General features: G+C 41.6%; 1 protein-coding gene across 2 annotated transcripts in view; it reads right to left on the reverse strand.

Annotated features, from left to right (window-relative positions):
• Positions 1-1,604: 1,604 nt before the first annotated feature.
• Positions 1,605-13,406, reverse strand: part of CENPN (centromere protein N) — a 33,850-nt gene continuing 22,048 nt past the window's right edge. For both annotated transcript variants that reach the window (XM_073582544.1, XM_073582534.1), the window contains exons 8-11: positions 5,489-5,549; positions 5,151-5,263; positions 2,686-2,803; positions 1,605-2,598 (exon numbers count right to left, since the gene is read on the reverse strand). In XM_073582544.1, coding sequence (XP_073438645.1) covers positions 2,486-2,598; positions 2,686-2,803; positions 5,151-5,263; positions 5,489-5,549 — 405 coding nt within the window. In that variant the 3' untranslated portion in view covers positions 1,605-2,485. The remainder of the gene's footprint in view (positions 2,599-2,685; positions 2,804-5,150; positions 5,264-5,488; positions 5,550-13,406) is intronic.

Below are 13,406 nucleotides of genomic sequence, written 5' to 3' on the forward strand. Positions count from 1 at the left end.
TACATCCAAAAAAAAAAAAAATAAAAAAAAAAAATTCCTTCTTAAAGGTCAGATGGGGGTTCAACTGAGGTTTAAAGCAGGAAAAAGTGGAAGGATTTGAGTGATAGGGACTGAGGCAGGGATGATCCTCTAAAGAATAAACCTAAAAAAAATGTCAATACGTTAAATGGTCGAGAACACAAAAAAAACCTCTACAATACTAAAGGGTTAAAAGGTAAAACTCAAATTTAGGGGAGATTTCCTATAACTTAGAGGTTTTTTTTTTTTTTACAGAATGTGGCTAATCTTTGCTACGAGGGTGAGACTCCATATGAATAAATCATGTATGGCAAACACAAGAGGTGAACAGAGGAAGCAACAAAACCGGTTTGGCCAAGGAGAGGGTTGATCCGCCCTTGTTGGGTGCATGATCACGGTGCGGCACCGGCGCAGGTCGGACAGGTATGCTCACAGCCAAGGCGCCTAAATGTGGTCAGACTGCGACATCTAGTGGTAGTTTTAGATCATTGCATTTGACTTTATACAAACAGAGCCCAATTGAAATTTACTTTTGAAGCTTTGTCTACTTTTTGGTCTTTTTATTTGCACCTTATTCTCCTTTTAAAGTCTGTTTTAAAGTATTCATTTTTAAAAGTATTTTGTTATATTCATCATTGTGGGCCAGATTTGGGATTCCCAGATGATTTTGGCCCATTCATCAATTGCTGCTTTTTAAAAAGTTGAAAAAAAGTTTCGCACAAAACATACACAATCCCCCCCCCTCCCCCCCCCGGGGAGTAATTTTGTATTTTATGTGCGAATTTAATAATTTCTTAGTAGAACATGTGATATTTTGGGGGCTCAAAAAAAACAAAAAACATTAAATACAAATTTTGGATTTTTAGCAAAATTTAGGAACACGTGCACAATTTGGAAGAATTTGGCACAAAGAGAAACTCATCAATGAATATTACGAGACGGAAAAAAAAAAAAAGGAAAAAAAAAAGGCAAACGACGAATTAGATTATGTTCACCCGGTCGCACGTCGCGCTTGATAAAGAGGGTGCTAGAATAAAATGCAACAACGAGGCGTGACTTTGGGAGTAAATTTTGGTCCTAATTCACGCCACTTTTTTTTGGGAGGGGGGTAGATTATGATCACTTCATTGGTCACTCCCGTAATATAGTAACTAAATGTACTCACGATTACATGCGTCTGCAGGGCTTTATTGGAAGGCTAAGAAAGCGGAAAGGATGAATTCTTGGTTCCCAGGATTCCATGATGTATTGAACTTATTTGCCACTCGCTCAAAACTTTGTGCAAAAATACCAACAGTTAATAAATAAAATCTTTAATTAAAAAAAAAAATAAAACACCAAGTTAACAGGTAGAAAGACAAAGACGAGGCACAACGTATAAAATGGACAAGTCATGGAAAAACACAACAAGTATAGAAGCTTTAGTGTTATTGACAGCGATGCACCAAAAGCCGGAGCGTGATGGACAAAAGATCACGATGGACGAGAAGATCATGTGATCCTATAGGGCGGTGGTCTCCAAAACCCCCAATTCCTTTGGGATATTTGTAGCTGTAAATCTGGTAATGATAAATAAGCGCAAAGGAAAAAAACAAAAACATTTTTTATTAAAAATTAGTCAACTTGACAAGTTTGTAAAAGGAGCTCCGTCACATTTTTCTTTTTTTTACTCCACAGGCTTGCCTGAAAGTTTATTTAACTCCTGCCACAGAAGCGATGTTTCCCCTGCATCTGTCACCGCTGCAGCCAATCTATGGGCTCATCGGTGATGCTGATGTAATCAGGACAAGATAGCCTAATCTCAATGACTGGCTGCTGAAGTCACGATGTCGTTGCTGCAGGCTGACAACAGGCCGCAGACAGCAGCGGAGGGATCGTGCTGGATGAGTAAAAAATGAATTAAAAAAATTGAATCTCGGAAAACTGCTTTTTGAACAAATGACGAAAATGATATAATGTACCGGAATTCCAATAAAACAGAAAATGAACTATATAATGTAAGTGTGTAAAATACAACCAGAAACTTAAAAATAATAAAACAAAAAAATAACAACACTGCTGCCGCTTCCATGTGTTGATTTCTAAATGCTCCGTAAAAAAAAACTAAAATAATATAACAAAGAATTTTAAAAATAAACTCATGTCTTCGGCATTGCGGGACAGGCCAGAAAATATTTTTTGGATGTTGAATTTATATATAGAAATAGCAGTGAATAAAATAAAAAAAAAATGGGACACTTGTGTTAACTACATAATTTCCCATTCGCGGCCGCCATGTGCGGCCAATAGGCACCATTTATCCCACAAGGAACTTTTGACATGTTGGAAAACCTCCCTGTGCCCCCGTCCTCAGACAAGGGCCTGGGTCAGAGAAGGTGCAAAGATAACAGAAAGCAGAAGCGTACAGTTGGGATTCTTCTTGCTTCGCCCGGAGTTTGTCGGGTGCTCGGAAGTTGAAGAGTTGTCTTTAGTGGATGCCTCGGCTGCTAGATGATTCCATCTTTTCCGAGACATTAAAACTGTTCTTCTCATTGTTGATTATAGAGGAGAAAAGGGAGGAGATGGGAGCTTCCGATAAACCTGAGAATAGAGGCAATGGATCCTATACAGATAACACGGTCTTATACGTCATCAGTATGAAGGAACTAGGCATCTTCTCAAGGTTACCTGAATGTGCCATGGATCTGACGGCCTCCAGAAGATGGGGACTGGAGAACTTGACCACACATTGGAAAGGTTGGATTTTATTAGCAATGCCGGCCTCCCCATTGAACGGAGTGTTCAACTGTTTGATAATGGAAATAATAGATAAAGTGTATACGTCAGATAGCGAGGAAGGTGATGGGAACGAGAAACCAAATATTATAGATGCAATTTTATTTCTGATATTTCTTCTTGTGGCAATGTGTCGGGTCACTATTACAAATTGCAGCATGCTGAGTTATGAAGAAAAAAAAAAAAACCATAATAAAGTGGTCAGGTTTTTTATTTACGTGCTCAAGACTTTTTTTTCCTATACAGTGGCTTGTGAAAGTATTCACTCCTTTGGCTTTTTCCCTATTGTGTTACATTACAACCTCTGTTTAAATATTTTTGTAATCCGATTTGTGTGTGACGCATTAGCACTAAATTGTCTAAATTCGTGAAGTGCTAAAAATATAGGGATAAATTTAATTTATGGGATCAAATAACTAAAAATTGTCAAGTGCATATGTATTCATCTCTTGTGAGGAGACCCTAAAAACGTCTGGTACAAGCAATTCCCTTCATAAGTCCCATGCTTGGCGACAAGACGTCCCCCTGTGTGAAATCTAAGTGTCACATGGCTGTCAGTATATACACTCTACCTTTCCTGAAAGGCCACAGAGGCTGCAACAGCATTAACAAGAGGCACCACTAACCAATCACTATGAAGACCAAGGCAATCTCCAAACAACACCATGAAGACCGAGGAGCTCTCCAAACAACACCATGAAGACCGAGGAGCTCTCCAAACAACACCATGAAGACCGAGGAGCTCTCCAAACAACACCATGAAGACCGAGGAGATCTCCAAACAACACCATGAAGACCGAGGAGATCTCCAAACAACACCATGAAGACCGAGGAGATCTCCAAACAACACCATGAAGACCGAGGAGATCTCCAAACAACACCATGAAGACCGAGGAGATCTCCAAACAACACCATGAAGACCGAGGAGATCTCCAAACAACACCATGAAGACCGAGGAGATCTCCAAACAACACCATGAAGACCGAGGAGATCTCCAAACAACACCATGAAGACCGAGGAGATCTCCAAACAACACCATGAAGACCAAAGAGATCTCCAAACAACACCATGAAGACCGAGAAAATCTCCAAACAAGTCAGGGTTGACTTGTTGAGAAATACTAGTCAGGGTTGGGTTATAAAAAAAATCCCAATCTCTGATGATCCCTGGAGCACCAACAAATCCATTGTCATCAAATGGAAAGAACATGGTACCACAAAAAACCTGCCAAGAGAGGGCCGCCCACCAAAACTCTCACCCCGGGCAAGGAGAGCATTAATCAGAGACTCAGCACAGAGACCAAAGGTAACGCTGAAGAAGCTGCAGAGTTCCCAAGCAGAGCCGGGAGTATCTGTCCATACGACCACAATAAGCCTTTATGGAAAAGTGGCCAGAAAAAAAAAGTCTTTACTTACACACAAAAATTGCAAGGCTCGCTTGAAGTTTGCCAATAGACATGTGGGACATTCCCTAAATGTATGGAGGAAGGTGCTGTGGTCAAATGAGACCAAAATTTAACTTTGTGGCCACCAAGGTAAATGCTATGTCTGGCATCAAACCAACACAGCTCATCATCCCAAGAACACCATCCCCACAGTGAAACATGGTGGAGGCAGCACCATGCTGTGGGTATGTTTTTTTCCAGCATCAGGGACAGGAATATGGTTTGAGTTGAGAGGAAGATGGATGGTGCAAAATACAGGAATATTCTTGAGCAAAACATGATTCCATACATCAGTGATTTGAGACTGGGACGGATGTTCACCTTCCAACAAGACAATGAACCAAAGTATACTGCTAAAGCAACACTCAAGTGGTTTAAGGTGAAAAGTGTAAACATTTTGGAGTGGCCTAGTCAAAGCCCAGACCTTAATCCAATGGAGAATCAGTGGTCAGACTTGAAGATTGCTGTTCATCAGAGAAAACATCTAACTTGAAGAAGCTGGAGAAATTTTGCCTTGAGGAATGGGGAAAAATCCCAGTGGCAAGATGTGGAAAGCTCATAAATACTTATCCGATGCGACTTGCAGCTCTAATTGCCACAAAAGGAGGTTCTACAAAGTACTGACTTTAGGGGGGTGAATAGTTATACACACTGAAGTTTTCTGTTATTTTGTCCTGTTTGTTGTTTGCTTCACAGTAGAAAGAAAACCAAATGTTCACAATTGTAGGCACGTTCTTTACATCAACTGATGCAAACCCTCAAAACAAACAAACAAACAGTAAAATTCCAGATAGTGAGGTAGTAAACCTCTTAAGAATGCCAAGGGGAGTGGGGGTGAATACTTTTACAAGCCACTGTGAATATACATACACACACACAGTCCATTTCCTTTAGAAATCTTGGATGAAGTTACCTTATATGATGCACAGTCCAGCACTGGAAGAGCACCGGCTCCTAATGTTTCCATCATCACGTGACGTACACGCGCCTTTTCTTTCATTCTTTCATAATCTGCTTTTTGATTTACTGGTAAGCACACACACAAAAAAAAAAAAAAAGCATATAACATTTACAGAATTAAAGCCACATTGTATAATGAGTCCCTGCCAGCGCCTCACCCCCTGACTCTGCTTAACCGACAGGTGCCCTTTGTTACCACGGATGGTGGACTTGGTTGGAGGTACTTGTTGACATCACAATCACGGTTCTGGTCAATAAACCCCTAAAAGATTACAGTCAGAGGTCACCTACCAGTTGTTTTGGGCGTGCAGCTTTCTTCTGGAGCCGATCTTGACTGATAGGATTGAAATGGCTATAAAAGAAAAAAAAAAAGCAGATTAAAAAAAAAAAAAAAAAAACACCCTGGTGTTCTACTGAAAACTGTAGTAAATCTTTGAGCCACTATGGGGACAGGGATGATGAGGTCTATAAACGCTGTGGAATTAATGGCGCTATATAAAAGAGTACAATAAATAAATTCACATAGAAAGCACCGGTTCTCACACGGGGCTGTGGAGTCGGAATAAAATGGTCCGACTCCGGAAATATATAATAAATTGGGTACAGTAATTCAATGCAGAATGTGCTGAATATTTTTTCATAGGAATTTGGGAAAGTTATGAACTGTCCTATAAATGGCTGTTCTATTCCTGATCTAAGGCTACATTCACACACAGCGTTTTTCCTGCGTTTTTTGAGGGTACGTTTTTCAGCTTTTTAAAAAACCGCATCACCTGAAGGATTTTTGAGCTCATAGATAATGTTTTCAATAGCAAAAGCAGATTAGAAATCTGCTCTATCCATTTATCCATATCTGTCTATCCATATCTTATCTGTACCAAAAAGAATGAAAGCCGGGTAGCACACAGACTAACACTCCTTTTTTTTTTAGCACCAGTCAGGTACACCTCATAGCTGCCCAAAAGGACGCCCAGGACAGGCATTGCTCGTCTTCAGTAACACATCAACATCAATTGATAGTTGGAATAAATAGACTGCATTCACCACATCTTAAGGTGCAGGCTTTATTTTCAAGTGTAGGGGTGTGCAGTATAAGGTTCTGCAGCAGCTGAGGTGTGCAGTATGAGATTCTGCGGAACAGTATGAGGTTCTGCCCCCCCTAGTTTTGATCCTGGCTAAAACAGTTTCTTATAGATATGGCAAACCCTCAGATAACCCTAAATGAAGGTCAATGGACACAGGTGGCTGAATTGAAGGAATTGCTTAATCACCTATGTACCGTGACTAAAAAATTACAAGCTGAGCATTTAACTCCTGGCATTTTCATAAGGGAGTGGTAGAACTTGCTATTTTGCCTGTCCCAAAGAGGAGATTTAATCGCAGATGGCATTTCTGCTTCAATGAAACACAGAGAGACACAGCTATTGGAAAATAAAGTTTTTCTGGCAGCTGTTTATGTGGACCCAAGTCATCGTATATTGCTTGATGATCAACAGCTTACTAAAGGAAAACAAGCTCTGACTGAGGTAGCAGTTAGGATGAGTGGCCTACAGGAGGACTGCCAGGCGCAAGAGGACTTGGGTCCTGACAGTGCTACTGCTGCCATATCTTCATCCTCATCAGATGAGGAGTTTGACTTTGACAAGTATTTGGATGACATGGAGCAGGCAAATCGTTGCCGCAAGGAAAAAGATTTCACTCCGTCTCCTATAGCGGCAGATTGACCATATTTCAGCAAAATGTTTCACTTGCTCTCAAAGAAAAATTCAACCGTTCATCAAAACGGACTGTGCATGAGGCAATTCCTTTATACTTGGAAATTGTTAGAGATGTTGCCCATGTGGTTACGGCTTTGCCTCCAACCCAAGTTAGTGAAGAGAGGTTGTTCTCTGGCCTTGAAATTATTAGGTCAGATTTTAGGTCATCTATGAAGGAGGATCTGATGGAGGCAATTCTATTTCTTAGAACAAATTCATAGACTGCACAAATGTTATGTAGTATGTTTTTGTTGAAAACTGTTTTTTGCCACTTATATTATATATATATATATATATATATACACACACACACACACAGTGTGTGTGTGTGTGTGTGTGTGTGTGTGTGTGTGTGTGTGTGTGTGTGTGTGTGTGTGTGTGTGTGTGTGTGTGTGTGTGTGTGTGTGTGTGTGTGTGTGTGTGTATATATATATATATATATATATATATATATATACACACATACATATACACACACATATATATAAATCGATATTACATTGTGTATTACATATTTACAATTTATTACAGTTTTTTTGTGTTCTAAAGTTGTATTCCAATAAATATTATTTTCTATCTAAATGTCTTGATTATTGGATCATAAAAATGATTAAATGTCTGATGTTCATTGTACTACAATAAATTTTTCACTTAAATATAAGCAATATATGGTGGAGTCGGAGGAAGGGAAATTGAGGAGTCGGAGTCGCAGGTTTGGCTTACCGACTCCACAGCCCTGAACTTCCACAGGTCGGACACCCCACCCCCACGATCAGGAGGTTATCCCCTATCTCATGGATAGACGACAATTTCAAAACTAAAAATTTGCTGAAGTATAATTTTTTTTTTCAAAGTCAACACTATTCGATAAATACAAATAAAGATTAAACAACTACCACAAGACGGATTTCATCACCAGGTATCATTTTTAATCAGTATAACGGCGCCGACCTGACAGTGTCTGTAGTTTACTCAGCACAATCCTGCTGACAGGTTCCCTTTAAACATTATGTAATCCTCTAGGATCCGAAATTCGGGATCTCTCACTGATCAGGCCTGGATCTCTCCCACTCTCTTTGCCGAAGTGACTGCTACCAAGAAAGTCGTCTTCAAGAAAAGCAATTTGATGTTGACCTCTTCTTGAGGCTCAAAGGGAGATCGACAAAGCATTTAGCACCAAGTTTAGATCCCGCAGAGGCACTGACTTCCTAGCTGTGGGCTATGGCTGATCGCTTTAGAGAACCTAGCGACCCAAGCATGGTTTGCCAGCGGGTAGTCCAAAAAGGAGCAGATCTTAGAATAGCAGAAATTACTGGTTTTCTCCTCACTTGCATCGTTGTGATCACTCGATCCAACAGACCTTTAAACATTAAGCTCTGCCTCTCAGGATCCAAGCTGCCAGCTGCAGTAGCTGTATATCTTGATGTAGGATGGGATCTTGACAAGAAATGTATTTCCTCTCTGGAAGGGGAAGTGGATTCTCCAGACCCATGTGCTCTAATAGGGGAAACCAACTCCTTTTCGGCCAGAAGGGGGCTACCAATATTACTGTAGCCTGATCTTCATGGAGTTTTCTCAAGAATTACTGGAAAAGGAGGGAAGGCATAATAAAGTAGATCCATTTCCCATTTTTGAGACAAGGGGTCCACCCCTTCCGCGCTGTCCTACAGATTTAAGGAGAAGAAATTTGTCACCTTTACGTTTTTTCCAGGTTGCAAAAAGGTCTACACGAGTGACACCCCAACACTGGCTAAGTTGTTGAAACATGTCTGTTTAATCAACATTCGGAGGACCTTGTTTTGAGAGCCTTTCAGGTGGACCGCTAAAATAGAAAGGACGGTCCTCTTTACCCACCGAAAGATCTGCATGGCTAGAGCCCGCAGAAGATGATCTTTCGTGCCTCCCTGATGATGGACAAAAGGAGACCACATGACGTTGTCAGTCAGGATTTTTACATGTAAACCTTTAAGATGGTCCTGGCACCTGTGGCGCATCTCCCATAATGCTCGTAGTTCTCTGTAGTTGAATGATCTTACATGAATTTCTGGAGAACCCATCCCCTGAAGGTACTGATTTACTACGGCTCCCCACCCCAGCTGACTTGTGTCAGCAGAAACCTAGATGCATGGGGAAAGAATCCACGGTACCCCTTTCTGGAGCTTTGTTAGAGACATCCACCATGATAGAGGTCTTCAGTCTTGTAGATACCATCATCTTCATGTTTAGTTCTGATGTTTATCTGTTCCAAGCTATTAGAATTGCATCCTGCAAGACACTTGAATTGGCCTGGCTCAAGTGCACGCTTGGGATGCAAGATGTCATCTATCTCAAAATCCTTATTGCGTATCTGATTGACACTTGCTTTTTCCCCCTAGGAGGATTGAACTCTGATCCTAACTTCTATTTTTATAGGAGGCAAAAAGAATGTCCTCACATGGGAGTCAAGAACTCCCAGAAACATCTTTCGCGTCTGCCTCTAAATTGGATTTTTCCTAATTTATGAACCAACCTAAATTTTTTACAGTGAAGATAGTCTCCGAGAGAAGATGGTTGAGATGAAGCACCATGTACGCCACCAAAAGAAGATCGTCCAAGTATGGGACGATAATTATCCCTTCTTTCCTCAAAGAAGCCACCACCTCAGTCATTTTTTATTACATATCCTAGGGGACGAGGATAGGCCGAACAGAAGGCACTGGAATTGGAGAATTATCCCCTGAAGTTCTAGTGCAGACCGCAGGAACCACTGGCAAGTGGGATAGCCACATGATAATATGCATCTTTTAGATCTAAGGTGTACAATACTGAATTTTTTCCTATTAACACTATAGTTGATTTTATAGTCTCCATTTTGAACTTTCTATACCTGACCAACTGATTAGGAGCTTATAATGGTACAATACTTCTTTGAGGGCTTTTTTAAAGAGAAGAGATTGTAGTGGTCCTGGTAAATTTCCGAGTGGGGTACTGCAATAACTGCTCAGGACGATATCAGATCCCTGACGTCCCATAAGAGTCTCTTTAGAAATGTTGGAGATTGAGGGATGGTTATGCAAAATTTTTCCAGAGGGGGCTGAGTAAGTTCTATCCTGTAGCCTTCCTCAACAGTCTATAGAATCCACCGATTCTATGAGATGGCCTGCCAAACCCCATGAAATAATTGAAGCCTCCCCCCAGCTCCCCTGACGTCAAAGCCTTGCGGATGGCCCGGAACTAAACTGGGCACCTCTACCCTTACCTCCCATGTGGTAACTCCACCTTCCCATTTTACCTTTCCACTTGAATTTTTGTCTCTGAGACAAACTGGACCAATGAAAGGCATGATATCTCCTAGGCCTTGCCTCTGGGAAACTTTTTTTTGTCAGAAGCCTTTTCTAGTATCTCATCTAACATGGGACCAAACACATGTAACCCTCAAAATGGGAAGGAGAATAGCTTGCTTTTGGAATGACTATCCAGAACCATTTTGATACAGGAAAGATGTATATCTTTGTACCAGAATCAGATTTTTTTTAACCAGATGGCCCGCCTAGCTGAGTTAGAAAGAAAGTCGCTTCTTGCTGCAAACCTTATTGATTCTGCTGAAGCATCTACCATGAACTTTGTCGCTGTTTTTAGCAAAGGAAGGGACTCTAATACAATCTCCCTGGGAGTATTAGAATTTAATTTAGCCATTAGCTTGTTGATCCACAAACACATGGACCTAGCGGCTATGTTGGCCCTAATGGCGGCGGTTGATGCCTCCTAGGCTCTTCTTAGCAAGCCCTCTGCTCTTCTATCCATAACATCCTGGAGACATGAAGAGTCTTCAAAATGTGACTGAGGTCTTCCTTTCCATTCTGGCAATAAGAATGTTAATTTTTGGGATCTCTTCCCAAACCTTGACTTCCTCTCGATCAAAGGGGCTCAAAGATGAGCTCTGAGAATGACAAGCATCTTTTCTGCATCTTCCCATTCCATGATCATGGCCTTGATATGTTTGTTGACTGGGAACACTTTGTTCCTCTGAATTCTCAGTTTTCCAAACATCTCGTCTTGTGTTGAGTGAGGCACCAGAGTATCTTCAATTTTCATGATACTCTGTACTGCACGTAATAAATCATCAGCGCCCTCAGATGAGAAATTGTTCTTTTTTTGCTCTTATGAGGCAATGTGAGGTGTAACGGCTTCCCCTTCCAAACCCTGAGTAATAGGAACCCTCTTCCTCTTCTGATGATTCCTCCATTTCCCATCTACAGTCATGGCCAAAAGTTTTGAGAATGACACAAATATTAATTTTTACAAAGTCTACTGCTTCATTTTTTCTAATGGCAATTTGCATATACTCCAGAATTTTATAAAGAGTGATCAGCTTAACAGCAATTACTTGCAAAGTTAATATTTGCCTAGAAAATGAACTTTATCCCCCAAAACACATTTCAACATCATTGCAACCCTGCCTTAAAAGGACCAGCTAACATCGTTTCAGTGATTGCTCCATTAACACAGGTGTGGGTGTTGATGAGGACAGGGCTGGAGATCAATCTGTCATGATTAAGTAAGAATGACACCACTGGACACTTTAAAAGGAGGCTGGTGCTTGGCATCATTGTTTCTCTTCTGTTAACCATGGATATCTCTAAAGAAACACGTGCAGTAATCATTGCACTGCACAAAAATGGCCTAACAGGGAAGAGTATCGCAGCTAGAAAGATTGCACCTCAGTCAACAATCTATCACATCATCAAGAACTTCAAGGAGAGAGGTTCCCTTGTTGCCAAAAAGGCTCCAGGGCGCCCAAGAAAGACCAGCAAGTGCCAGGACCGTCTCTTAAAAGTGTTTCATCTGCGGAATTGGGCTACCAGCAGTGCAGAGCTTGCTCAGGAATGGCAGCAGGCAGGGGTGAGTGCATCTGCACGCACAGTGAGGCGGAGACTCTTGGAGCAAGGCCTGGTCTCAAGGAGGGCAGCAAAGAAGCCACTTCTCTCCAGGAAAAACATCATGGACAGACTGATATTCTGCAAGAGGTACAGGGAGTGGACTGCTGAGGACTGGGGTAAAGTCATTTTCTCTGATGAATCCCCTTTTCGATTGTTTGGGACATCTGGAAAACGGCTTATTCGGAGAAGACCAGGTGAGCGCTACCACCAGTCTTGTCTCATGCCAACTGTCAAGCATCCTGAAACCATTCATGTGTGGGGTGGCTTCTCAGCCAAGGGAATGGGCTCTCAGTCTTGCCTAAAAACACAGCCATGAATAAAGAATGGTACCAGAATGTCCTCCAAGAGCAACTTCTCCCAAACGTCCAAGAGCAGTTTGGCGATCAACAATGCCTTTTTCAACATGATGGAGCACCTTGCCATAAAGCAAAGGTGATAACTAAATGGCTCAGGGAACAAAACAGAGATTTTGGGACCATGGCCTGGAAACTCCCCAGATCTTAATCCCATTGAGAACTTGTGGTCAATCATCAAGAGACGGGTGGACAAACAAAAACCTTCAAATTCAGACAAAATAAAAGCATTGATTTTGCAAGAATGGACTGCTATCAGTCAGGATTTGATCCAGAAGTTGATTGAGAGCATGCCAGGGAGAATTGCTGAGGTCCTGAAGAAGGGTCAACACTGCAAATATTGACTTGCTGCATTAACTCATTCTGTCAATATAACCTTTTGCTACTAATAATATGATTGCAATTATATTTCTGTATGTGATAAAAACATCTGACAAACACACATAAAAACCAGAGGGCAGCAGATCATGTGAAAATATAATATTTGTGTCACTCTCAAAACTTTTGGCCATGACTGTAGCTCTTTTATGACGGGATGTGCCCTGAACAGTTTGAGGAGGAACAAAACTGGAGACCGTGCTTTGTACTTCTTCCCTGATCATGGATCTCATATTGTCGATAAAAAAGGTTTGCTCCTCTTTTAGGATCTTCATGATGCACTCTGCACATAAAGGCTTCTTATGTGCCTGTGGCAGTTTGGTGTTACTAAAGGGGCTCCTCTGCCCTAAATTTAAAGATAAGAGATTTTGAATGTAAATGAAACCAGAGCTTTTATCAGGAAAGTTATTGGGGCCAATAAGGTTATAAACTAAAGGTACTGTCACACTTAGCGAGGTACCAGCGATCCCGACCAGCGATATGACGCGGTCAGGATCGCTGGTACATCGCTAAGTGGTCGCCAGTGAGCTGCCACACAGGCAGATCTCACCAGTGACATCGCTGGGGACGGGGGTCGCTACTTACCTGTCACACCAGGCGATCCTGCGTCCTCTCGCCCGGCTCCACGCGTCGCTCGTCCTCACAGCAGGAAGCGCCACAGGAAGCTGACGACGAGAAGCGGTCCTGAACGTTCACGCGCGATCAGCGATAACCAGCGGGGGAGCGGGTCGTAGGTAAGTATCAGACACAGAGATATCGCTAGCAATATCGCTATAACGTCACTAGTTATAGCGATATTGCT

This window comes from Dendrobates tinctorius, unplaced genomic scaffold (assembly GCF_039654945.1).
Source record: "Dendrobates tinctorius isolate UK_male_01 unplaced genomic scaffold, ASM3965494v1 ptg000009l, whole genome shotgun sequence".
Lineage (NCBI taxonomy): Eukaryota > Metazoa > Chordata > Amphibia > Anura > Dendrobatidae > Dendrobates > Dendrobates tinctorius.